The sequence below is a fragment of the Pelodiscus sinensis genome, chromosome 2, assembly GCF_049634645.1.
Source record: "Pelodiscus sinensis isolate JC-2024 chromosome 2, ASM4963464v1, whole genome shotgun sequence".
Classification (NCBI taxonomy): Eukaryota; Metazoa; Chordata; order Testudines; family Trionychidae; genus Pelodiscus; species Pelodiscus sinensis.
In genome coordinates, this window is record NC_134712.1 from 113,357,586 (window position 1) to 113,382,820 (window position 25,235).

General features: G+C 43.6%; 1 protein-coding gene across 5 annotated transcripts in view; it reads left to right on the forward strand.

The window, feature by feature from the left end:
- Positions 1-24,482, forward strand: part of F13A1 (coagulation factor XIII A chain) — a 111,600-nt gene extending 87,118 nt beyond the window's left edge. For all 5 annotated transcript variants that reach the window (XM_075921293.1, XM_075921292.1, XM_014581439.3 and 2 more), the window contains 6 exons: positions 673-761; positions 2,721-2,874; positions 5,731-6,018; positions 9,535-9,695; positions 16,161-16,297; positions 21,162-24,482. In XM_075921293.1, the coding sequence (XP_075777408.1) occupies positions 673-761; positions 2,721-2,874; positions 5,731-6,018; positions 9,535-9,695; positions 16,161-16,297; positions 21,162-21,315 (983 nt within the window). In that variant the 3' untranslated portion in view covers positions 21,316-24,482. The remainder of the gene's footprint in view (positions 1-672; positions 762-2,720; positions 2,875-5,730; positions 6,019-9,534; positions 9,696-16,160; positions 16,298-21,161) is intronic.
- Positions 24,483-25,235: the final 753 nt, after the last annotated feature.

A 25,235-nucleotide genomic window follows, 5' to 3' on the forward strand; every position in this document is an offset into this window, starting at 1 on the left:
AAAATGTCAACTAGTTTCAAGTAAGAGCCAGTGCCATGAGCTTACCTTAGTTGAATTTAGCACGTGCATGCACATGTATGCGCACATGTGAGCAAGCTAAGGTTAAAACATCAAAAAGTAGAGCAGGGAAATATTGGGGGGAGGGAGCAAAATATGGCTCGAGTCCCATTAATGGCACTGTAAAAGCTTTTTTAAAAAAAAAGAAAAAACAGGTGCAGATACTGACAGCCTAATGATGATGCTCTTCCCACCCTGAGTAATAGTTCACTCTTCAAATAGTCTTACTGCAGTCAGAGTTTGTAAGTGTAGCAGAACCAGGCCTTGAAAGGAATGGAAGCAAAGTCTCCAGTTTCATCATTGATCAGTTTTGTTGCTACCACATACACCTAGCACATAAATCAAAATGTACGTTCAGTGCTGTGCATGTATCAATCAGATGTAATATGCTATATTTGCAGTTCAGATACCATTGGACTACTATGCCGGCAGTTAAAGAGAGAGGTTCTACCTGATGCCATAAGCCCATCTTTCTATTTCTTGTATTATTTTAAGCTAATGGTTTGAGCTAGTTGGTTTTTCCCTATCTAGCACATTCTAGATATCAACTTTAACTAAAAATAAAGAGAACTAATTCAACCTTTTATTTCTCTTCCCCCTCTACTTTCTATTTAGGTATGTACAGATGTGGCCCTGCCTCAGTTCAAGCTGTTAAACATGGTCATGTCTGCTTCCCATTTGATGCTCCTTTTGTTTATGCAGAGGTATGTACCTGAAAAAAAAACAGATTTTAGGGTACATCTAAACTATGGGGGGGAGCGGTTTCGAAGGAGGAATTTGCATATCTTCATCCAATCTCACTTTCAAAAGAGGATCTTTGGAAAGTGAAAGTGGTCTGGACATGGGTTTTTTGAGGAAAAAAAACCTTTTTTGAAAAAACTGCGTAAACCTCATTTTTTAAGGAAGAGCAGTTTTTGAATATCCTCTTTCGAAAATAGAACGTAGTGTAGACATAGCCTTAGAGCAGTGGTCCCCAACCATTTGGGGTTGCCGGGCGCCAGGGGGCGTGGCCGTTCGCCCGCCGGGCGCCCGGGGGGGCGGGGCCCCCCCATAGCCACATTCCGGGGCCGGCGCTCTCCCCTCAAGTGCCATGCGCCTGGGGCCGGCGCTCTCCCCCCCCCCCCCAAGCGCCGCGCGCCCCGGGCCGGCGCTGGCGCTCTCCCTCCCTCCCCCAAGCGCCGCGCACCCGGGGCCGGCGCTCCCCCCCCCCCAAGCGCCTTGGGCCGGCGCTCCCCCCCCCCCCCCCAAGCGCCTGGGGCCGGCGCTCCCCCCCCCCCAAGCGCCTGGGGCCGGCGCTCCCCCCCCCCCCAAGCGCCTGGGGCCGGCGCTCCCCCCCCCCAAGCGCCTGGGGCCGGCGCTCTCTCCCCCAAGCGCCGCACACCCAGGGCCGGCGCTAGCGCTTTCTCCCCCCCATGCGCCGCGGGGGGTGAATCCGTGGTGCCCCCGGGGCCGGCGCTCACAGTGCGCCACGCGCCCGGGGCCAGCTCCGGCACCGCGCATGCGCCACGTGCCCGGGGCCAGGCCAGCCCTGAGCACTTGGCGGGCGTCGAGAAATGCCCCCGCGGGCGCCATGGCACCCGCGGGCACCGTGTTGGGGACCACAGCCTTAGAGTGATTCAAATGGAACAGTAAGGGTGCATCTATGCTGCACCCGTGGCTCGAAATAAGCAACTCAATTTGAGCCATGCAAATTACATAGCTTATTTTAAGTTAATTTTAAAATAAGAGTGCTATTCCAAAACGCCCCTTAGTCCTCGTGGTGTGAGGTTTACAGGGATGTCGGAATAGCAAGCCTATCATATTTCAAAATAACGGGCTTGCTCAAAAGATGCAGAATATACCAGAAATATCCCAAAATAGCTCCCCAGTGTAGACGTAGCCTGTCAGTCTCTAGGTATAATACATGAACTGCACTGTTATTTTCCATGTAAAATATTTACATCAGTAGGTTTGATATGGCACTTGTGAATTACAAAATTCACCAATCACTGCTAGCTGAAGTAGTAAGCAGAAGAAGCTTTTCCAATTGAAATGAAACCACAGTTACCAGAGCATCAGAGGATGTTACCCTCTGCTTTCCCTAACACTGTCTGCACTAGTCCCTGCCTCTCATTAAGGGCTGTAACAGCAGGCAGGCTCTGGAACAACTGTTGGTGGTGGTGTATGCTCTTTAGGTCAGGGCATGTGGCATATTGTGGAACTGTACTAGAATGCAAAGCAATTGTGGTACTGCTGGGATGGTATGGCGCCCCTCAACTCAGGACAACATCTCTATAGGCATCATAGAGATCAGGCTTGCTGCCAGTATTTCTCACTCTTCTGAAATGTGTTATTAAACAGCTATTGACGATGAAAAAAAGATACAGTGGGCCAGATTCTTTGCAGGTGAAAATTGTTTCCAATTATACATGGCACTATGCTGATTTTCACCAGCTGATGGCTAAACTTAAGTATCGCTAAATTATCATTCACAAAAACCCTTTTTTTGGAAGTGTTTTGGGCCCCAGTTCAGCTGGGTGTTTTAAATATGTGCTTAATGTTAGACATGTATCTCGACCTATTGAAACCAGTAGGACTTGACGATTGTGCCATCCAGTCAAGGGGAATACACATTGGTTTTCAACCCAACAGATGACATAATGCTTTGTGGCTTAATTTTATAGGTGAACAGTGATATTGTTTACTCAAAAGCAATGAAAGATGGGACTAGAGTGATCGAACACATCGATAAGACCCACATTGGGAAATTAATCCTGACCAAGGAAATTGGCAGTGATGGGACCAAGGACATTACTGAACAGTACAAATTCCAGGAAGGTAATTTACTGCATATGGCAAAATAAAGTGTTGTAGACACTGATATAGATTTTTCTTAAATAGGTCTCCTGTCATTGCTATATAAATTGCTAGCAAGGCATGTTCTCATGCAGCTTTCCCCAAGTGTGGTGGAAAATTTTGTGCATCTTAATTCCACCTAAGAAACATTAAAAATCCTTTTGTAAGAACATCTGCCTGGACTCTCGCCCAAAGCCACCTTGGACAGGAGTTGTTATATCTGAAAACATAGGGTATCTATTGATGGACTTACTTAATTCAAAAGGAATTTGTGCTTTTAGTAAGGGTAAGTAATACTTTGTGCAAAACTGTGCATATTGGGTATTCACATGTCTTCAACATGAAGGCCAAACATTCAGCTGGAGTAAACTGGCCTGGCTCCACTAATGCCAACAGAGCTGCACTGATTTGTGCCACCTTGATCTGGCCCGGGTCATTAAGCCCAATACATTCAGAGAGTGTGAGGAGCTCTTTATACTGAAACCTACCATATAAAGTTTCACCATTCTGAGGTATGCACGTCAATTCAGTCATGCCAGAGCATGTCTGTACCACTTAAAAATTCCATACCTTTGTCCCATAAGTGACAAATATGTGGTGTTCCCAATAACAACATAGGTTCCTTAGTTATTCCTTACACTGAATACAACCCTCCCAGCTTGGGCCTAACATTATCTGAACCATTTAGGAGTGTGCTGAAAGATCAGACCAGTTCATAAAAATATTTGTTCCATGAAGAATTATAGTCACGTTTTCCAAAAATGCAATTAGCACTCTTACGTCAGCTGAAAAGATTTGCTGCACTTTCTATCCTGCTTACTGTTATCAAGAGGTTAGCTTCTAAACAGGACTCTGGAATGGTAACATTTTGAGAAATGTCTTACTGTGGGAGAGGAGAAAGGCATCTTTCTTGCATGCCTGCTGTTCAGCTCTGATATGTTTTCTCCCTCTCCCCCCAGGTACTGCCATGTTCCTGTTAATTTATGACATGATACAAGCTATATGAATGTGGTGTAAATTAGACATTAAATTGTTTAGGGTAGGGAGTGTCTCTTCTTGTGTGTTTTATAAAATGGCTATCACAGTGGAGGCCTGATTGGAACCTTTGGGCACTATTACAAGACAGATAACTACTAATGTCTCTTATAACAGATTACTAGCAAACCTACACATTCATGCTTCATTAATTATTGTGCAGATGACCTCATGATACCCAGCTGAACTCCTACACAATCCAAGTGCCAGACCCTTAGTCGGATTCCACTGTCTACAGTTAAAAATAAATTTAAAAAATACACCCCATGAATATGGACAATGTGTGTATCTGGAAGAGGAGATTTTACAAGTTTTTCATCATCCACTCCAGAAATGTGACAGTATGACTACTCCTTAAAAGTAGTGGTGTCAGCCTGCTCCAGTTCACATGGCGTAGCCCTTTAAAATTTTGGGAGGTGCTGAAGTATGCAAAGACCTAGGAAATAAGAAGTGTTGGTGGAGAGAAAGCAGTCCCACAAATAAGTAACATTTGGGAGAAAGTTAGTTACTGTTTCTTTAAGAGCCTGCAAACAGGAATTGTTCAAGAGTGGGCGAGGCAAGGTTCCCCTCTTACTCAACCAACTGTGGTGAGCTGGGAAAAGGGGATTAGCTAAATTTCCTCATCCGCTACAGAAGGTCTAACATAAATTGGGTGACAGTAATTGCTTCTGGGCTTCCTCCATGCCAAATACACTGTCTTGGTAATAACTTTTTTTTTAAACCGAAAAGGGACAAGGATCCCATAGCCTTACCTTCCTCATACTAATGTTTCCACTGCTAAAAAATAACTCCTCAGCAGTGTGACACATATCTAACATCAGATATTCTCAAAAGCAGATAGTGTTCTTCCATCCTTCTACTAATTTACTTTAGTGATACTTTCCCATTCATTTGTAATATTAGGGAAGCAGAGAAGGAGCAAAGTAACATTTTAATCCAAAATAAGCTGTTTTGTCCTGTACTGCATGGTTTGGAGTACAGGGTTTTTGCTTTCTAAGTCCCACTGGCCAATTGAGTTTAGGTCGATAATGAACCATAGCAATTATCTGACTATTGCTTCAAGTATTCACTACTTATTCTTTCTAGTCACACAGTGGGATTGGTGACCAAGGTGACACGGTAGCATTTCAGCTCCATGACTGGATGATTCCCAAATCCACAAGATATCAGGATGGCTCAATGAACACTTCAGCCCAAATATTAAGCAAATCCATACGTGCATGATGGTTCAGAACATCCTGTCTTTCTGTGACAAAAAATTCACATACAACAAATAAGGCAAATATAATTAAACATTTGCAAGTGATTTTTTTCTTTGTTTTTGTTTCCTATATTTGCTAGTCTCTGACCGGTACTATAGTTGGAAGTCTCGGCAAAGGGTCCAAGAACAGAATGGATATGAACACTGACTCCCTGTTCCATATAAATATGGTCTTGTTACTACGGCTTTGAGGCACATTAGCTGGTCAGTTTGGTGAGGAAGCATGTACCACCCTGCCACTGTTCAAATTGTCCTCTACCTTCCTTCAAGTGTCCGGAAATTTAAGGGGCACATCGTTAAGCTAAAGAGGAGTCTTTTTATTCGCTAATGAGCATTAGATCTGGCCCATCAGCTGGTAACTTTCATAAGCACCATATTTAAAAAGAAAAATCATTTCAAAATATTAATAAGGGATTTTTTTTAGGTATTTGTTACAGCCATGTAGAAAACACCATTCTGGACCCTGGAACAGTGGCATCATTATGAACCTAGCAATTAGGCTCTGTTTCAGTTTTTTTAACAAAATTTCCATCTTGCCCTAGGCACAGAAGAAGAGAGACTGGCCCTTGAGACAGCTCTGATGTATGGCATTAAAAAGGAGGCTACCCCGGATACTGTGCTGCAGATAGGAACTGATGTCGACATGGACTTTCAAGTAGAAAATACAACACTTGGCAGTGACATCAAAGTCACTGTAACTTTCAGAAACAACAGCCACAACCGTTACACCGCAACCGCCTATCTATCTGGCAGTATTGTATTTTATACAGGTGTCTTGAAGAATGAATTCAAGAGCCATATTTTTGATGTGACACTGGAACCCAGGACATGTAAGATATGGAAAAAATTTTAAGTCTCAGCTTTTTGCTTGTTTTCTTATCTGTGTGTGTGCTACACCAGCAAAACTCTTTCCAGAGATGGGACCAAATTACATAGCCTTTGAGAGGGCCCTGGAATGAGAGTCAGAAAATCTGGAATCTATTCCTTTCTCTGCCCAGATGCATATTTGAAATGGGGATGATAATGCTTAGCTACAGTCAGTGTGCTAAGAGCTTTACAGATTAAAAACGCTGAATTGTTTAATAAGTGATAAGGTTGGTGGTTGTTTAAGGAGAGAGAGACTGGGTCCGGGTGGTAAGCTGTAAAATGTCACTTTCACATCTTTGACCATCTTGTAGCTCTCCAGCTAGAGGTTACGATGACAAAATAAAAGCAAAAGATTGCCCATGTCCGGGAGAGCCCTACAAGACAGGAGAATAGAGTGGCATTGGGTGCACATTTCACACAAGAGTCATTCTGCAGTTATTATGTAGAATGTTTCGGGACAGGCTTCGGGAATACAGTGTTAAGTGCATATTTATGGCAATCTAAAAAGGAACAGAATACATCCCTGGCTAATGTGTGCTTCTGGCCATAGCATATGTGCCAGCTAGCTGAGGGCACATTCCCTATGGGGCATGCTATGCTTGTGGTACCCCATTATTGCCCTCTTTGGACTGCTAGGAAGAGATCTTGTCCTGTTTTTTGCATAGTATAAAAAGTTTCCTACCATCCATTCAGCACATCTTAGGGCAGGATTTTCCCCAATGACTGACTGAGTATAAATCTTCATATGGAGTTTGTAAATCCCCATAAACAAGTAGTCTAACTAGTGAAAAATTAGAGATGGACCCCAATGAAAACTTTAGCTCCAATCTCTCCAATCCAATGAGGAGCCAACAGCTGTTGGTTGGTTGGAACTCATCTGATTCATTTGTGGGTACTCAGTAACTGTTAAAGTACTTTCTCTCTGCTGCAGCGAGTTATTCCAACTGGTTTTAGTATAACATGTAATTTTTAAGTGCTTTCAATCAATTACTAAGTATCAGCTGTAAAATTATGTCAAAGTTTAAGAAAAAACATGGCTAACCATTAAAGTAAATCAATTTCAACTCTGGGCTAAATTCTCATTCACAATCCCATTGCACCCCTATATAGAATATGCAAATACCTCAACACTCCATCTGTTTTCCAAGCTAAACTCCATAGGTCAGAATCGGCCATGTACTGAGGTTCCATGCAAGACACTATGACTCCACTTAACAAAGTGTTTAAATGATGTGGTGGTGCTTGTTTGACTCCTCTGCACTAAGGTGCATTCACTAATATAAATAGACAGACCCAGTGCTCATTTTTGCTCAGCTGTGGACATGGTACATAAAGCTGCTATGAAATGTTTTAATAAATTCCAAATTCTAGTGACTCATAAATGAATATAGACTGGGCCTTTATCTAGAATAAGACCGCATACCAGAGGCAATCACTAGGGTTGCTAACAGTCCCTTATTATAATGAACATACCTTATGTTTCTATCTTTGAGCAACAAGAACAGAAGTTGCTGAGTGCTTCAAAAAGGCAGCAAGAAATAGTCCTGGCAAATATAGATGAATACTGCTGTTGATTATTACTACCACCACCAATGATTGTTATTATTATTATTGTTGTTATTATTATGTCAGGAGGAGGAGGGCTAAGGAAGGGGGTGCTAAGAAAACAGTCCCTTAGTTTGAAATACCATGTTGCTAACGCTTGCCATTGCCTTAACATATTTTGAATCTGAGTAGAATTTGTAGGTTTAGTGACATAGCAAGAAATAAGTGTGTGTGTGTGTGTGTGTGTGTGTGTGTGTGTGTGTGTGTGTGTGTGTGTGTGTGTATTTTGAAGGTAATAGAATATTACTACATGATCAAAATGTGTCAGAGGCATTCTTTCTAGATACATTGTTGAAAGGAACAAAATAAGTTTTCAAACCGAAACTGGGTGCGTGATTTTCATAATAAAGATTAAAGGAACTGAGTGGGTTGAAAACGTCTTTGAGGATCTGAATAGCTTAAACCTGCCAGTGCCTTCAAAGGTGCTATAGCTTCCACTCAGTTATATTTAGCTTTCTCTATTTTTTTGAAAGCTGCTCTAGGCAGCTCAGTTTTGTGTCTCCCTTGGCTTTCCCGGGGACAGTATGTTGCATTGGCATCTTACCAGCGTATCCACTGCAGAAATGGGAATCTATTATTCTTTTTCCTCAGAGATTAAAATGTTTCTCTCTTTTTTACGTTGTAAAATAAATTTAATGTATAGTGCAACAAATAGTTTTTGCATCAATTAAATAACTCCTAGTCTTGGTTATAATTACAGATTTGAGATATGATGGGAAATTCCTTCACAGGAGATGGGACCACCTCCAATAAATTCAAGGTTGGCCTGGTAAATCTAGTTCAGGTGGTCATCATGGGAATAGCTTTGAAACCCAATTTAGGAAGCCATTTTGATGTAGGTGGATCAAGAGTGGAAAGATGGGACTGTGATTTACTCAGTTTGAGTTCAATTTCATAGCTGATTGTATAGGGCCAAACACACAGAGGGCTGGCATGACTCTGAGTTTCCTACTTTTACTAATGTTGAAGAAACTAGACTGGTATTTGTCCAAGCAAGGAATCAAGCCACAGACTGTGACTGATCACCCAGATGATCTATGTGAATTATAACACCGGTGTTGGACAAGTTGTTGTTCAATACAGTTACAATGAATGATTCCCTGCAGCTCGACATTCCATCCAAAGGAGTTGCTCCTTTTCAGTAATTCTCAGCCAGGACTAGAGTGAAAGCTTGCAAGGGAGAGGGGTAATGCTGAATGAATCCCTCTGTGTTTTGCTGCATGTAGTGTTGATTGTAGGTCAGCCACTGGAATCAGCAAACAGCCTTGCACTGAGGAACAGGAAACAGTGCCAGAAGCGCTGGCTGCATTCGCATCTCCATTTGGTGGCTGTTATCATCTGCATGGGTACCCCCTCCAAACCAACAAAAATATGTGGAAGGGGTATAAGAATGAAGGGGAGAAGTAAATCTTTGAGAGGGAGATTCTCCAGAGGCACTTCAGCCTCCCATTAAAAGCCTGTGGGAGTTATTTATTACTACTTGTTTATATTATGGTAATGCCTAGGAACTCTTGTCAAGGATCAGGGCGCCAGTAGGCTGAGCATTGGGCAGATACATAACAAAGAAGACAGTCCCTGCCCCAAATAACTCAGTCTTAAATGACATGTGGTGCACCAAATAGGGACAAAAACAGACAGAAGTGGGAAAGGAAGGTAATACACAATGACTGCTTCAGCAGAAAATGAGGGGTTGCAGCTTTTGTCTGACTACCTAACTCCCATTTGAGTCTTTGACAGTTTCTTCAGTGGGGGGTGAAGAGGGAATCTGTTCTGTGCCTGCAGGGCATCAGCAGGACTGAAAGTAATAACACATAACTATACCGTTTTCAAACTTCTGCTTTATTGTGTGTGGGTTTTTTTTGTTCTCCCATCAGCTAAAATTTCTGAGGTCTTAATCAAATCGAGGGAGTACATGAGTCAGCTGCTGGAACAGGCCTCTTTGCATTTCTTCGTCACAGCACGTCTCAATGAAACAAAAAAGATCCTGGCCAAGCAGAAGACCTCTGTGCTGCAAATCCCCAAGCTTCACATCAAGGTCAGTTTCAAGAATTCAGCAAAGGAAACGAGAAACTATCCTGAGTTCAAGATATGTTCTGCATCACTGTCACACTGATCTCTACAGGTTGGGCCAGCGCTTAGGTTGCTAATGTGGGGGGGTCTTTTTTCAAACAAATCTAAAAGTTAATATGTTATAAAAAACTTAAAACAGAGTCATACAGACAGACAAAGTAGAGTTGATAGCATCACCTCTAATTCGGTTACCTCCTGCATCCCACTTGGACCCTGTTTTTAGTTGTGAGAACTTTGCCACATTTTAATGTTTTGTCTGGCTCCCCCCACCTTCAGTTCCTCATCGCTGCCAGTGATAGCCCTGGAACTGTGCTGCTGCAGCTAACGCTGCTGTTTTCACTCATTGGACTCTTTATATGTTCTATTGTAGATAGCTCCCCGTTAATTGTAGTTACCCTATGGCCTTGTCTACACTTAGCAAAACATTGGCTCGACAGAGATCGATCCCACAGGGGACGATTTAGTGGAACTAGTAAAGACCCTCTAAATCAAACATTGAGCATGCGCTCATCGTCTCTGGTACTCCACCAGATTAAGAAGCATAAGGGGAGTCACCGTGGTAAGTTGATCTATGATGCCTCAGCTCCAGTTATGCTATTCATGTAGCTGGAGTTGTGTACCTTAGTTCAACATTGCCCCCTAGTGCAGACCTGGCCCTAGTTAAATACTTGTTATGTTCTATTTGGGACTTTGCCTCAGGACAGGGCATGTCCGATTGCTAGCAGTATGCTCACTGTAAAAGGCCCAGGCCAATTAGCAAGCCACACATTTGTTGTTTACAGTGCTTGGGTGAAGGTTAGTGATAAGTAAACTATTTGCAGGTCCTTCAGGTCCAGGACAAAAAAAGAGCAGGAAATTCACTTAAAACCACTCCTTATAGAGTCTGCCCTTACACTGATGCTGGAGCAGTGCTCTGGTATGGCGGTGAACACTGTAATTTTGGTGCACAGCGCTCCACCTTTACCATCCACTAGCCAGCACCAGTTCCCTTCCATGGTACCACTAAAAACCTCGGGCAAAACCATCATGTCCAAAGGGTAGAGGCTCAAGACTTGGCTCATGGCAATGGGATTCAGGCCTGTAGAAGTACACAGCCCCAGCACGAGTACTACAAGCAATGCCGTGATTCCATATGGCCTCAGCATCACTCCAGGAATAGGTCAACGAGCTGTGGATACCATGCTCCCAATCAACAGCCGTCGTTCCCCCCCTACCGCCACAGGCCACCCTCCCATCATACCTATTGTACCTCCCCATCCCACTCTATCCCAGTGCTAGTCATTGAGCACCCCCGTCGGTCACTGACACCCTGTCCAGGCACTCCTCAAGCTCACCCATGTCCACTTCAGGAGCAGTCACCACCAGCAGGAGCAAAGCCAGTCCCCTCTGGGTCACACAGGAGCAACCACTCAGCGCAAAATCACTTACCTGCCAGTCAGGCTCCATCAGCGCTGGTGAAGCCTGCACCATCAGCACTGCAACCTGGCCCATGGCCTCAGACACAATGGCCAACACTATGGTACCCCTGGACATTCATGAGGGTTTACCCAGCCCCACTCAAGTGGCCTGCTCAATGTCCAGGGCATCAGAGACACAGTCATACTCTCTCTCCTGCCCCCTCCATTTCTGGAGGCCTCATCAGTGGGTATTCCTCAGGGGCAGGAGGTAGTGGATAAGCAGGTCACCGCACCACCAAGTTCCGGCCCACTAGCTCTGGCATCCTCTTCCTTGTCTCTGGATAGTGATGGCTGCCCGCTTGAACCTCCAGGCAGAAGAGCTGGAGGAACCCACTGACTCCCTCTTTGATGTCCTTTGCTCAGTAGCCCAACCCTTGCATGATGGAGTCACAAAGTTCACAAATGCCCTCTAGCAACCTCCATCTTCTCTGCCTCCTATCTCGAAGAGGGTGGAGCACAAGTACTTCATCCTCTATAAGGGCATGAGTATCTGTAAACCCACCCTGCCCCTAATTCCCTGGTGGTAGAAACTACCGGGAATGACAGAGTCAACCAAGTGCTACCCCCAGAAAATAGAGACTTGAGGAGAGTCACTTGTTTGTGCGCCAGGTTTATTCATCCTCTAATTTGCAGTTACAGGTGACCAATCATCATATCCCCCAGGCCACTATGATGTTAGTACATGGTAGGCCATCTCCAAGTTTGAGTCTGCCCTTCCTGAGTCTTTGAGGAAGTTGTTCCAAGCGATCTTGGATCAGAGTTCCACAGCGGCCAGGGCAGCGTTCCAGTTGGTGTCGGATGCAGCAGATACTGCTGCCTCAATATTCTATATCAACAGGCAAGGAGAAGCTTGATCCTCCACTCTGTGCCAGGATGTGCTCCATCTCTGGGACTTATTGGCCATGGAACCTATCTTGAAGCAGGTCATCTCCCAAGAACACACTGGCAGATCATCTGAGCAGGGGCTTCTCCACTCACCGCCAGCGGTCGCTCCACCCAGAAGTGGCTGGTGCAATCTTCGTGGGTGGGAAACTCCCCTAGTGGACCTGTTCACCACCATACACAACAGGAAGTACCATCAATTCTGTTCCGAGCAGGGCTGGGACAAGGGATGCCTTCTTTGTCTCATAGGTAGGAGACCTCATGTAGGCCTTCCCTTTGATCCCTCTCATCATCCGGATCCTTACAAAGATCAAGTAGAACAAAGCTCAGGTTATAATGGACCACTCCAGTATAAGCTATTGGTTGGGTAGGATGAGCAGCGAACAAGGAAATGATGGGGGCACAAGCAAAATAGGTCTGTATAACTAGCCTTCCGAAGGTGACTAGATATAGAACAATCTTCCTGAGTCTGTAGACACAGACTGAAGCAATAGCTATCAACTGCTCCGTGTCATCTCACAGACAGGTCAGATCTGAAATGTAATGGAGGTTGCTCTAATGGCAGCATTGTTTAAAACTCAGCAATCTTTAACTAAGCATTTAAAAATTCTGAGCTCCTAAAATGACAGTGATATCCGTGTGAAACAGCAGACAAGTTGCAAAAAAGGTGAGAAAGTAGAACAGATACTGTAGTTTCAAAACACTGTGAAGTTTGCAGAAAAACTCTCATTCAATATGAAAGTGCCACTATGGTCTAATTAGAGGATGTAAATGATTATCAATATTGTCTGCAGACAGGGTTCTGTTTTACAGAACATCTCAGAGAAAACCAACAAGTCAAATTAACTTCACTCATCTTCAGTAGACAAATTTAAAAATATAAAATACTGTATCTTCAGTATTCAGACAGAGCATCCTAAGCAAAATCGCCATGTTAATCTCCAAAATAGCTTATCCACTCTTCCTCTGTTGCAATGAAAGAATAATTAATGGAAGCAATAGGTCTCTCTCCCCATCCCAAAACATCTATTCTATAAACAACAAAAGCTTAGGTGATTGGCAAAGGGTAAAAAACTGGGTTTGGTGTCCTATTTGCTGCTTTGTGATGTCCAAAGGGGGTCTGTTATTTTTCAGTGCATATAAAAGAGGTGAGAGGGGACTCTGTTTAACTTTAATTTTAGAAATGTGAGAAATACAAGCCTCAACTTCCCAAACTTTCTTGGGAAACTTCAATATGTGAATTGGGTGACTACTCAGTACATAAGTAAGGAGAAGAGGGGAAAACCCTATGTCCTGTGTCTTCATATATGCATTTTGATCTTTCACTGTCTGGCTAAAAGGTCATTGGAATTAATCAATTAATGGGGAAATAATATCTCTTTCAAATTTAGGTCACAATAATAAGTGTGCTAACTTGAAATTCTACTTTCAGTTCCATCTGTGTAAACCCAAAATAATTCCACTCTTCTAGAGTTAACTCCCGTGATCAAAAGCACTTAAGTAAATTAGGGTACGTCTAGACTACAGGCTTTTGTCGACAGAAGAGCGTCTAGACACAAGCTGCTTTGTCAACAAAACTCTGTAGTCTAGACACAACCCTACATGCAACCGTACTCTGTCGACAGAAGGCGTTATGCCTCGTAAAATGAGGTTTACCAGCGTTGACAAAACTGCTGAGTTCTGTCATTTTTATGTCGACAGAACTCAGCAGTAGTGTAGACGCAGGTATAGTTTTGTCGACAAAAGTCCACTTTTGTCGACAAAACTCTGTAGTCTAGACACACCCTTAGATACCCTACTGATTTCAATAGGAGTTCAGTGTCCAACCTATTTAGGTACTTTTGAAAATCCTAGTAGGTCCTTGCCTGCAACTTCTGACATTTTGCCCTCCAAGTGCCTTGTCCTGTACCACTGAAGTCAGTGGGGGGGGTCGTACCTTTTACTATTTCAGTGTGGGAGGTTGATAAAGCCCTGAGTGAGGATACTAGCAATTGGCCCATAGCAATCGTTAAACTCCTCCTCCAAGGCCCTAACCTCTGCTAACTCCATCTCCCCCACCGTCTGTCACTTGCATTCCCCACTCTCACTCACATTTTTCACTGGGCAGGCTCAGGGGCTAGGAGTTCAGGAGGGGGTGAGGGCTCCAGTGTGGAGTGTCAGGCTCTGGATGGGGCCAGAAATGAGGCATTCAGGGTATAGAAGGGGGCTATGGGCAGGGAAGATGAAGTTGAGACCTTGGGACAGAGCTCCAAGCTGATGCCGGGGGTGTGAGGGAGTATAGGCTTTGGGCTGGAGTGGTAGGCTCTGGGGTGAGGCAAGAAATGAGTGGTTTAGGGTGCAGGAGGGGATTTTGGCTGGGAGGGTGCAGATTTTGGCATGGAGCTAAGGATGAGAAGTTTGGGTGTAGAACGGTGCTTTGGGCTGAAACAGAACAGTTTCAGGGGTACAGTCTCCGGGTGACACTTATCTAAAGGAGCTCCCAGAAACAACAGCATGTTCCCCTTCTGGTTCCTATTCAGAGGCACAACCATGCAGCTTTGCATGCTGCCCTGTGCACGTGCACCACCCCTGCAGATCCCATTGGCTGCAGTTCCCAGCCAATGGGAGCTACAGAGCTAAAACTTGTGGTGGGTGCAGCATACAGAGGCCCCCTGGCTGCCCCTATGTTCAGGAACTGGAGGAGGCACATGCTGATGCATCTGGGAGTTGCTCAGGTGGCAGGCAGGGAGACTGCCTTAATCCTGCTGCACCGCCAACTGGGGTTTTAATGGCACTGTTGACAGTGCTGAGTGGAGCCGCCTGGGTCCCTTTCAATTGGGCATTCCAGTCGAAAACCAGACACATGGCATCTCTACCAAAACTGGGCCTAATGAATGTAAGCCCCCTTTTCTAGATCCAAGTTCCATCCTCCCCTTTACTAGCTGGTCTTGCAGCTACAAGTTAGTGTATTCCTACAAAGCCTTCTACTCTTCCCCGCCCTCGGTCAAATTTTAAAAATGGAAGGCCTTGTACCCATGCAAATCATGCTAGTGCTGTTACAAACAAGGGCATGTGCACTGCTTCAAGCATTGCCAGAAAAAACAGTTATATTGTTAAAAAACAAACAAGATCCCACTCTTCATTCTCTAGCATTCAAGAGCCCTAGGATTTGAGATGCTGAACACCCCCTCAAAGTGTTGTGCAGCCTCCCCTCTTACTGGAGTTAACGGAAAGTGGGGACACACTTTGTCACCCAAATATGATGTAATCAGCTATCCCCCTACCAGGGCAGAATTAAGTTGCTCCTCCGAAGTGACAAGGCAGAAAAGGCTGTTTCAGTCTGGAAGCCAGCAGGGACAGTGGTAGTGGGCATTGTGTCAGAAAAGCAATAGAATCAAATGAGCGCTTTGTGGTTTCTTTCTGCCCAGTAGCCTTAGTACAAAATCCTCTTTGTATTCCTAATATTCAAGGCCCCAACTTATCCATCATATATAAGAGAGTCTGTCTGTTATAGGGCTTTAATAGACCTGTATAGATTACTCCATTTTCACTGTACAGCAGATCCTTCTGTGGTTCTGTTATACTCACTGGCATGCATGTTATGAAATCTTCCCAGACAGATTGTGTGCAGAAATGAGGTGAAACTTCTCTCTCTCTCTCTCTCTCTCTCTCTCTCTCTCTTTGCCACAGAATGATTCTGTCTCCGAATACAGAACATTCACTGTGGGAAAATCCACATTTAAACCCATGGAAAAATGTCCTGGTGATTGTAGCCATTTCAATTTGGCTCCAAAAAAGAATGCATTGCTAGTTCCATACAGTGAATGGCCATGCCCTCCAGTTGCATCTAGGTATTTTAGCTAGCTTTGATTTGTAAGGACATGAGCACCAAGAAAAGAACCATGATTCCACAAGCAGTGGTTTGTTTGTTTGGTAGTTGTCTCTGTGCATGACCAAGTCCAAGAGACGAACAGCTCACTTCAGTTGGCTTTTTTTCCACAAAAAGCCACCTGTGCAAACTCACACATTTTGTTAACTGAACATTTAATAATTGAGACTTTGCACTTTGATAATTTTCTGCTTCTGATCTACACCTTTGTCTTGTTTTTTAGGTTCCTGGAGAGAAGGTAGTTGGGAAGGAAATGTCTGTGATCACAGAATTCACCAACCCACTGAACCAAAAGCTTGAAAATGTCTGGGTACGTCTCGATGGACCTGGGCTACTGAAGGCAACCACAAAAATGTTCAGGTAGGGAAGAATGTGGAAATAATGGGATGTTCATTCACTTCTCCCATCTGAGATTTACATCAATAGGGATAGTTACTTTGTGCTATGTACTGTAATTCAAGCACATGCTTCTGAGTCTGAGGATTTATAATGGCTGAAGGGGAAAGAACAGATGGAAGAGGTCAGGTTATCACTGTGCGGGTTACTAGAGGGTTTTTGGAGAAGTTGATGGTGTGGGCAATTGGCAATGCTATTCTTTTATTTGTATTAAGGAAATACCTAATGTGTCAAATTTTATCTCTGCTGCAACTGCTATTTGCCTACTACTCAAGGTTTGTGGTAAAATCGTAAATAAGACCCCCGTTTTTGAGGGGGCGGTCTGAAAAGGGATTCTAATCCCTGTTAACTCTGAGCAAGATTTTAAAAGATATTTAGAAACATAAAGATTCAGAGAGATGCTTTTGAAAATCCCTGTATGCATCTATGTGAATCTACTTTTTAAAATCTGTCTCTGTGGGTTAGATGCAGAAACAGCAGAGCAGCCTTGATGGGACCACTGTGTTTTGACTAGGAGAGTAAGTAACTGTGCCTCTACTGCATCCCTAAATAGGTCTGTTCTGAAATGCAGAAGCCTGATACAGAATGACCTCAAGTCTGAGAAACAGGAATGCAATGTGGTGTCGGCCAATTTTTTTATTTCATTTAGAGAGAATCTCATCACTGGTGCAGCTGCTCCCAGACATTTTCCAGAGCTCACTTTACTTTTGAGAGTGATGTGCTATGTGTGCAAACAGTAGAACTGTGTGTGCATAAAAGATTTTTGAATGCATGTCTTATTTGCATGCAGAAGTTCTGTCTGCTGTTGGCATGAAGTGTTATGCACTCACATTTAGAAGCTGGATTGAGGCCCTGGCTCCTTTGAAAAATTGGCCCTAAATCAGCAGTAGCATAAATGTTAGCATATTTGCACATCAGGGGTCTGATTCTGCTCACACTTGGACCCATGTAAAAAAATGTTTGGAATAAGACCCTGGATTTGAATTGGGTAGAAATAGGTGTTAAAGGACATTGGACAATATGTAGCATGCACTAAAGTTAAGGTCGGTGGTGCTCAACCTTTTATTATTCACAACCCCCGGAGCTGGAAAAAATTTTTGTTGAGCAAAAAAAAAAAAAAAATAGCCAGGAACATTTGTTGTGGCCCCTTTAATTTAACGAGCTGGTCCACTCCCCTGCCACTCCCCTGCTGCTCCCACCACCACCACCCCATGTGTACGTTGGACACTGAGCCAGGAAAATAAAATGCCAGCTGGCCCAAATCAAAGCACTGTGACAACACCCCCCCCCCATAAACATGGCCACGACTCTCTTGGGGGTCGCGACCCAGGGGTTGCATACCGCTGGTTTAGGACATGGCTGAATCTGATACTAGATCTTCCACATGTGCTATATCAGTTTTGAAAATGACCTTAATTATTAGGGAATCATGGCAGACCAGCCCTTGTTTTGCAGCCCTTTTTATTCTAAAAACTCTTGATTACTGCTGTCCCCTTCAAGAAAGTCAAAGCAGTCAGGTTCATCTAAAGAAAGGGAATTGCCAGGAAATAAGATCAATCCAGTGGAGACTTATGCTTTCTTCAAGCCACAGCTTCCCTCACCGCCCTCCCCCTCCCCTTTAAGATCATGTCTTAGGACTTATCTAAAAATGGGAAATGATTGGCGGTCTTTTGCAGATTTCATTTTAACTTTCCTCCAGTGGATAAAGTCTGCAGGTTGCACATACACTGGGGACAAGCCATGGATAGCTGTAGTTTATTTAAATAATAATCCCATTTACCTCTATGTATTCAAGGTGATGAATGGTGGCAGTGTGCTGATGGCTCAGCACATTATTTAGAATCATTCATCACCAAGTTTGCTCCCAAGCAAATATAATTAGGGCAGTTTGACTTCATTTGCCAAAACAAAAACAAAAATCGGTTTGTTTTCTGGGTGGTTTTTTTTTTGCATCTCTATCAATCACTGGACCATCTCACCTTGGAGGTGTTCCCGTTGGTCTCTTATAATTAGTTATTATTGTGGGGGAGAGGGAGGTTCTGAGGAGGAGAAGAATTTAGAAATGTCTATAAATGCTCTTTTATTTTATAGTACTGACATATCTATGGCTTGCAATGACAGGCAGTGTGGTCCAATGGATAAAGCATTGGGTCAGGAGTCAGGAGACAAGGCTGTTTTTCCTGCCCCTGTCCCTTTACTTAGACAAATCACATAGGGCTATAAATAGCAACGGACCTGAGTAGGGAAAGGAGCATGATTTGTGCAAAGGCCTTAGACAGCTACAGCCCCTGTAGCTGGGAGTATTGCCTTTGTACATCTCAAAGCAGACACACAATTAATTGCATTATTAAAATGATTTAGAACTATCCCATAGCCAGTCCCTTCTTCATGTCACTTTATCTTTTTCCAAAAGTCTGAGCTTGAATTACAGATGAGGGAAACGACGAAGGATGATTTAATGCATAGGACAGTAGACTGGGACATGAGAGATGGGTATCCTATTCTTAATTTAGCTTCTTTGTGGTCCTTGGACCGGTAGTCATTGAACCTACCATGCTCCAGCTCCCCATCTGTACAATAGGGATAACAGCACTTCCCTACCTCACAGGGCTGTTGTGAGGATAAATACCACAAGACCTTCAATTGCAGTAGGGATGAAAGCCCCTCAAGAGAGTGACCATATCAGCCAGAGCCCTGACCCAAAGCCCATTTATTTCAATATGTTTTGAAGAGCTGATTTGGATAACCAGGGTATGATCAGACAGATATAGTGCATGTGGAATGGCAACTTTAGGGTACTAAAATCTAGAGATGATGTTTGTACGAGGCTTATACCTATGACCAGCATTGCAAAAGAAGGAAAGTTTATAATGTCAGTAACTGGACTAGAACCTCAGCTGGTATAACACTATTGACTTTATTAGAATTGAGAGTAATATTTTCAAAGGCTCTAATTGACACAGAAGCCAATAAAACGTAGGGACTTGAAACTTTAATCTTATGGCAATTTACGTCAGCTGAGGATCCAGTCCATGGTAGAAATGTTATAAAGGATCATGTAATGCCTTCAGTGATTCCCAGACTGGCGATTTTCCCCACACACTGGGAACTAATGGCATTTTAGCTGGCACCATTTTTTAAGGTAATGCACCATTCTGCCTTTGTAAATATGTATTTGGTGAAGAGTCAGTTGTAGAAGGACAGGTTGTGCGTGCTTCATTAGGAACAGAGAATATGAGCAGGAATTTGCACCAAACAGTTTTCACATGCTTTACAAAACTCTGCTTTGTTGTTTTTTTGTTGTTGTTGTTGTTTTGCTGGGTGCATGCATTGAAGCTGCTCTGAAGTATTTTTATGCTGAGCTTGGGACTTAAACAGTCCCCATCACAACCGTGATTCTCCCCTGCCTTGAACCTAATGTAGTCAGTTACATCTGTGCAGTGTAAAATGTTACTAAATCTGACTTCTGTTCTTACACTCATGGCAGTCCACCTTGCACCCACTCTGTTTATGTTCACACCAAAGACAACGAGGCCCCACATAACTATAATCACAATCCAGAAGTATGCAGTCGATAATCCTCTTCCTTAATGTTAAAGAAGCAGTATTTGTTCTTATAAATACCTAGTTCACATCCTCTACTGGTTCCATTAAAGCAGACTGCATTCCCCTAAACCCAATCCATCAATATCATTTATCAAAAACTGCATACAGGACAGGACTGTGACACTGCTTAGAAAAGATTCAAACCTAGTACGTGTGGCTGTCTGTGTGACTTAAACCTTAGCATAAAACTGAAAATCAAGAACAGAACAGAGTGGGTTGTTGATGCTATAAGCAATGAGGAGCCATATGTAATGGAACAGTGCAACTGCCAACAGCAGGACTCATAAGAACATTTCAGCTTGTTCAGCTTTCATGGACACAAAGAAGTGATGTTTATAGTGGACAACAACAACATGCTCTCTGATCACTACAGTGTGACCTGGCAGAGTGTTTCAATTCCCCATGACCACTCCTCTTTCTGGGCATTTCTGAATAAGGAATTGTTTGAATGGCAAATGTGAATTTGCTTTCAGTGTACAAGCTGGAAACTACTGCTAGTCTTCAGGTTCTCCCAGGGCCAGAGGGGAAAGCAGAGAAACTGACTAGCTAAACAAAATCTGCTGAATACTATTTTATAGCAACATATCACAGATTAAGATCTTAAAATGAGCATATATTCCATGAGTCACATGTAGACTTGGGGCAATCCTAGCCCAGTTGAAGTGATAGCAAGACTTCTATTGATTTCAGTGGGGGCACGGGAAACTGAGCTAAAAGACTACATCTGTACTAAAGCTTTTCATGGACATACTGAATAATAGGTCAAATTCTCTGCTGCTGCAGGTATAGCCACCTGACTTCAATGGAGTTTTTCCCATTTACATCTGCATAGAATGTGATGCATTGAAGATGAGGGCCTCAAGTACCCAATGGGTATACAAAAGCTATGGATTTAAATTCAAAGGGGAGAAGTATAAATTGAACAGCTGGGAAAACTTCCTCCAGGACCGTCCTATTTGACTGAGAAATAGACCCCAAGAGATGTGTGAAACCCACCATTATTTTGGGAAAAATTGTAAATGGGATTGGAAAAAATCATAGAAAACATCTTGTAAAGAACAATTTTGCAGTGGCCAAGAGATGAAAGCAGATCTGTTGGGCACTCCTCTGCTATCGAGATGGGTATAGTTTAATCATTTCTGACTTCTCAGATTCTGTATCAGCCTGATAAATCTCACCCTGTCAAATTGTCAAATATTGATGTTTTGTTTTATAACTGCAGAGAAATTCCAAAGAATTCTACTTTGACCTGGGAAGAAAAATGCATTCCAAGACAAGCTGGAGTTCGAAAGCTAATTGCAAGCCTGAATTGTGATGCCCTACGACATGTCTATGGTGAGCTGGACCTAGAGGTTGAAAGGAAACCACTTGTGTAAACAAGATTTTTCCTAATTTGCCAGTGTTTATAGGGAAAAAATTGAAGAAGAAATATTTTCAGCTCTCATTGTCTTAGCTCTGAGTAAGTGCACATATCAATAAAGTGAAGTAACAGAAGACACCAGGGAGGGTTGGGAATGAATTTATCGGGTTATAAGTGTTCCAAATTAAGGCAATTTGAGGCCATATTACTCTTATAGTTCACATGAATGTATACCAGGGGTGAGCACGATATCTCTTGTGGCTAGACCTGGCCCATGGACAACCCTGCCAGGACCCTCAGGCATGCAGCAGCTGCTATAATAAGCACAGGGATCCTCCATGTGACTCTCCATTCTAATGGGAGGGGGCTTCGGGTGATCTCCCTGCCCCCAGCCTAATCCTCAACTCCTATTGGCCAGAAACAACCAGCCAATAGGTGCTGAGATTGGCCTAGGAGCTGGGGGCAACACAAGCCTATCCCCCCTCTCAGAGATGAGAGCCACATGGAGAGAGTAGCCTGCAGTTTCAAGTGTTCTGGGGCTGCAGCAAGCAAGGAGCCCACCCTGCCATTGGGTGCTGCAGGGCTGCTGGCTGGGAGACACTTAGGTAAGCAAGCGCCTCTTAGCCAGAGCCTGCCTCTGGCACCCCTGCCCTCCTGCACCCCAACTCCCTCCCCCAGGTCACCATCCAAACCCTTTGCACCCCCTGCCCCAGCTCACAACTCCCTCCCAAACCCTGTACCCCCTCCTACACTCCTCCTCCCTGGACAGAATCCTCCCCTGCACCCAGACTCCCTCCGAGAGTCTGCCCCAGAACACAACCTCCTTCTTCACCCAAACTCCTCTCAGACCTCACACCCTCTCCTGCACCCCAGTCCCCTTATCCTGTGTGCCCTTCTGCACCCAACTGCCAACCTAGACCACATACCTCTTCCACAGAAAAGTGTGGCCCTTGACCACTTTCCAAAATTTTGGTGTGTCCCTCCCCCCACCCCGATGTATACCCTTTGCATTGATTCTGGCAGGGAGAAGTTTCCATTCCCCAATGCACTGTCAACTTTAGTTTTAATTAGAGGTTTACGTTTCACTGAACAAAAAAGTTACATGTTCTTAGGGTGAAACCCTTTTTTGTAACTTAAGTGGTGGCTTTATCTTGTGGCAGTAAAGTTTTCACATTCACAGAGCAACTCATTTTGTTGGAAGCATTTGGGTTTGGTACCTCAAAACTGCTTCGTTAGCTCTCTGCTGTGCCTTCCCATACATACACACGTCTTCTTGCTTTGTCTTTACCCCACTCTGTCTGCTGCTAGTGCACTGTCCCACTGTTCCTAGGCCACCATATCTCTCCCCTGGGATCACTGCCCCAAGCTCTCAGTTCATAAGCCATAAACCTTTCACCTCTGTTCCAAGATTTCTGTCGTGCCACACCTACCTTCTCCCCTTCCCCACACTTAGTAGGGGCTTTATTATTCCTTTCGCGTGTGAAGAAAACAGCTAGTGCATGCACCTTTGTGGAGTTCAGGCTCCACAGACCTGGAAAGTGGGCAAATAGGGATAGGATTGTGTGGGCTGGGAGCAGGCTAGAAGTCACCGAGTTCTTGCCCTCCCACAAAGGAAGCAAGTGCTAATTAATACAGCCCCTCTGTGCTGTAGAACCTCCATTGGAGGAGCTTCTGGTACCTTGGTTCTTGCAGGATCAGCAATCTTCATTAGCTAATAGGAGCCAGTGGGGCTGGGCATGGCAGATGCCCCTTACGTTAGGCAATGAAAATCACTCAGTAATATGTGCTATTCCCGATGCAGTAGGGCGGAATCGGAACTTCTTCCAGGGGTCGGGTACAGCCACATCCCTTGAGAGAAAAAGGGGGAGGTGTGTCTACCTCACAATCTGATTTCAGCGTCTGCTCTCCTTTTACAAGTTATTCCTGCGTAAGGCAGAACAGGTCCCCTGGCTTCTCTTTTCCAAGACTGACCCTTCTCTTGGCAGTTTGTGATCTTTCTATTGAGCCCATTCTTTCCATCTGCACTGTTCTTCTTGCACCATTCCTCCTCAGCCAAAAGGGAAGTATCACCCGGTGCATTCTGTATGGCTCTCAGCGACGTTGATGTGACTTACTCAGCAGAGCTTAGTGAGATGGTGCACGCATGGACCTGATGCTAAGCCATACTAAGTTTCAGTTAAATGTGGAACCTAGATTGGGGCAGGGCTCAATTTTACTCCTCCATACACATTTCCTGCCCATCCCCAAACATACCTTGTTTTCCTGTCTGTATCATGAATGCCTACTGAAATATTTCATAGCATTTATTCTTAATAAAGTGAGTATGTTGGGGGAGGGGAGAGAGGGAGGGAGAAAGAGTGGTCTCAAATTATTCTTCACCTGCAATAAAATCTTTTCTTACCAAGCTGTAGAGCTTTACTGTATGTAAAAGAACACAGCCCATGTTAACAAACTGCATGTGTGGGATACTTTATCATTTTAAAGGGAGATAAGAGAGGAAGCAGATGCAAACCTCACATCTATTAAACAGTACAGCTTTAGTATGCCGTTTATAGATGACATGTTATGCTCTGATCAATGAGAAAAAGATGCTTTGCCTTAACCACTGAAATCACATACTCCTTGGATTTCCACATGATCCCTCCTCTCTCCACTCCCACAGAACTTGTACCAAGGTAAAGGTAATAATATCTTTAGTACTCTCAGTGATAGAAAGCCACATAGGGGAGAGATGGTTTGCTTTTTTGTTAGTGTATATGGGACAGATTTTCATATACAAGCACTTAGAAAATTTGGATATATACCATATACTACAGTGATGGGTATGAGACAGAAAGATAAGTACTTGGTGCATGCCTAGTTCCAATTTCCTATGTGAACGTGCAACTGTGGTCAAAAACATCTGACCACTGCAATTTGCATTTCCTCATTTGAACATTTGCCCTTACTTGTCTAAAGGCTCTCAAGGAGTCCTCTGTGAGTGTTTAGCAGTTAAAATCATGCTGAAAATGAATGATGGCCAATTATGTTTACTGGTCGTATGTTCCTTGCTAAATTCTACATGATCTAATACAAAGTATCCACATTTTGCTGTTGTGTATAAATCTGCTTCCTTCTGTGCATTTTTAATAACTAGAATGTAATAGAAACTTAAAATAAAGCCAGTCTGATTATGCAATAGAGCTCACGGCCTGTGTTTTCTATCTTGAACTATCATATCTGCTATAATCCAGCAATATAGTACACGTCTTAGAGCTTCTGGTAATGGATAAAAAAGGCTGGGAACACTAAAAGCTGCTTAAGAAACATCAGTAAGAAATGCGCCTCTTATACGAGGAAGAAAGACCTTTCCTTATTTAAATTCCCCCCCAGGGTCACAGAGAATTATAGCCACTACTCTGCTCTGTGGTTTATCAATTAAGTTTCTAATGCATGTATCCAGCAAAAAAGTTAACATTTTCAAGGCAGATTACAGTGACAGCAGAAAGACTCCATGAACTTCCATGGTGTCAGAAAAAATGGCCAATATTCTTCTAAAGAATCCTCACAAACATCCCAGATTCTAAAATATACACCTTTTTAGCGATGTATCTCAAAGCATTTTACAAACATTAAGCTACACAACAGCCCATCTTAAATATTAGCTCCCTGTTCACTACATGTAGAGGGAGTTATCCATCTAAACATAAGGACACACTCAATAAAAAAGTGAATAAGGACTCCAGAACTTGGACCACAGATTTCAATGTGTTTGACATAAGTCAGGGTCAGGGTTTGGTCTAATTTATATTTATATGATGCTATGTGGAGAATATACATCCATACACAGACACCCAAATTACATGAGTAAGGAAAAAAATGGTCTCAAAACAAAATCCTACCCCCACACTTCCAAACTTTGGGGAAGTCTGGATCAAAGTTTGAACTTGCCAGCTG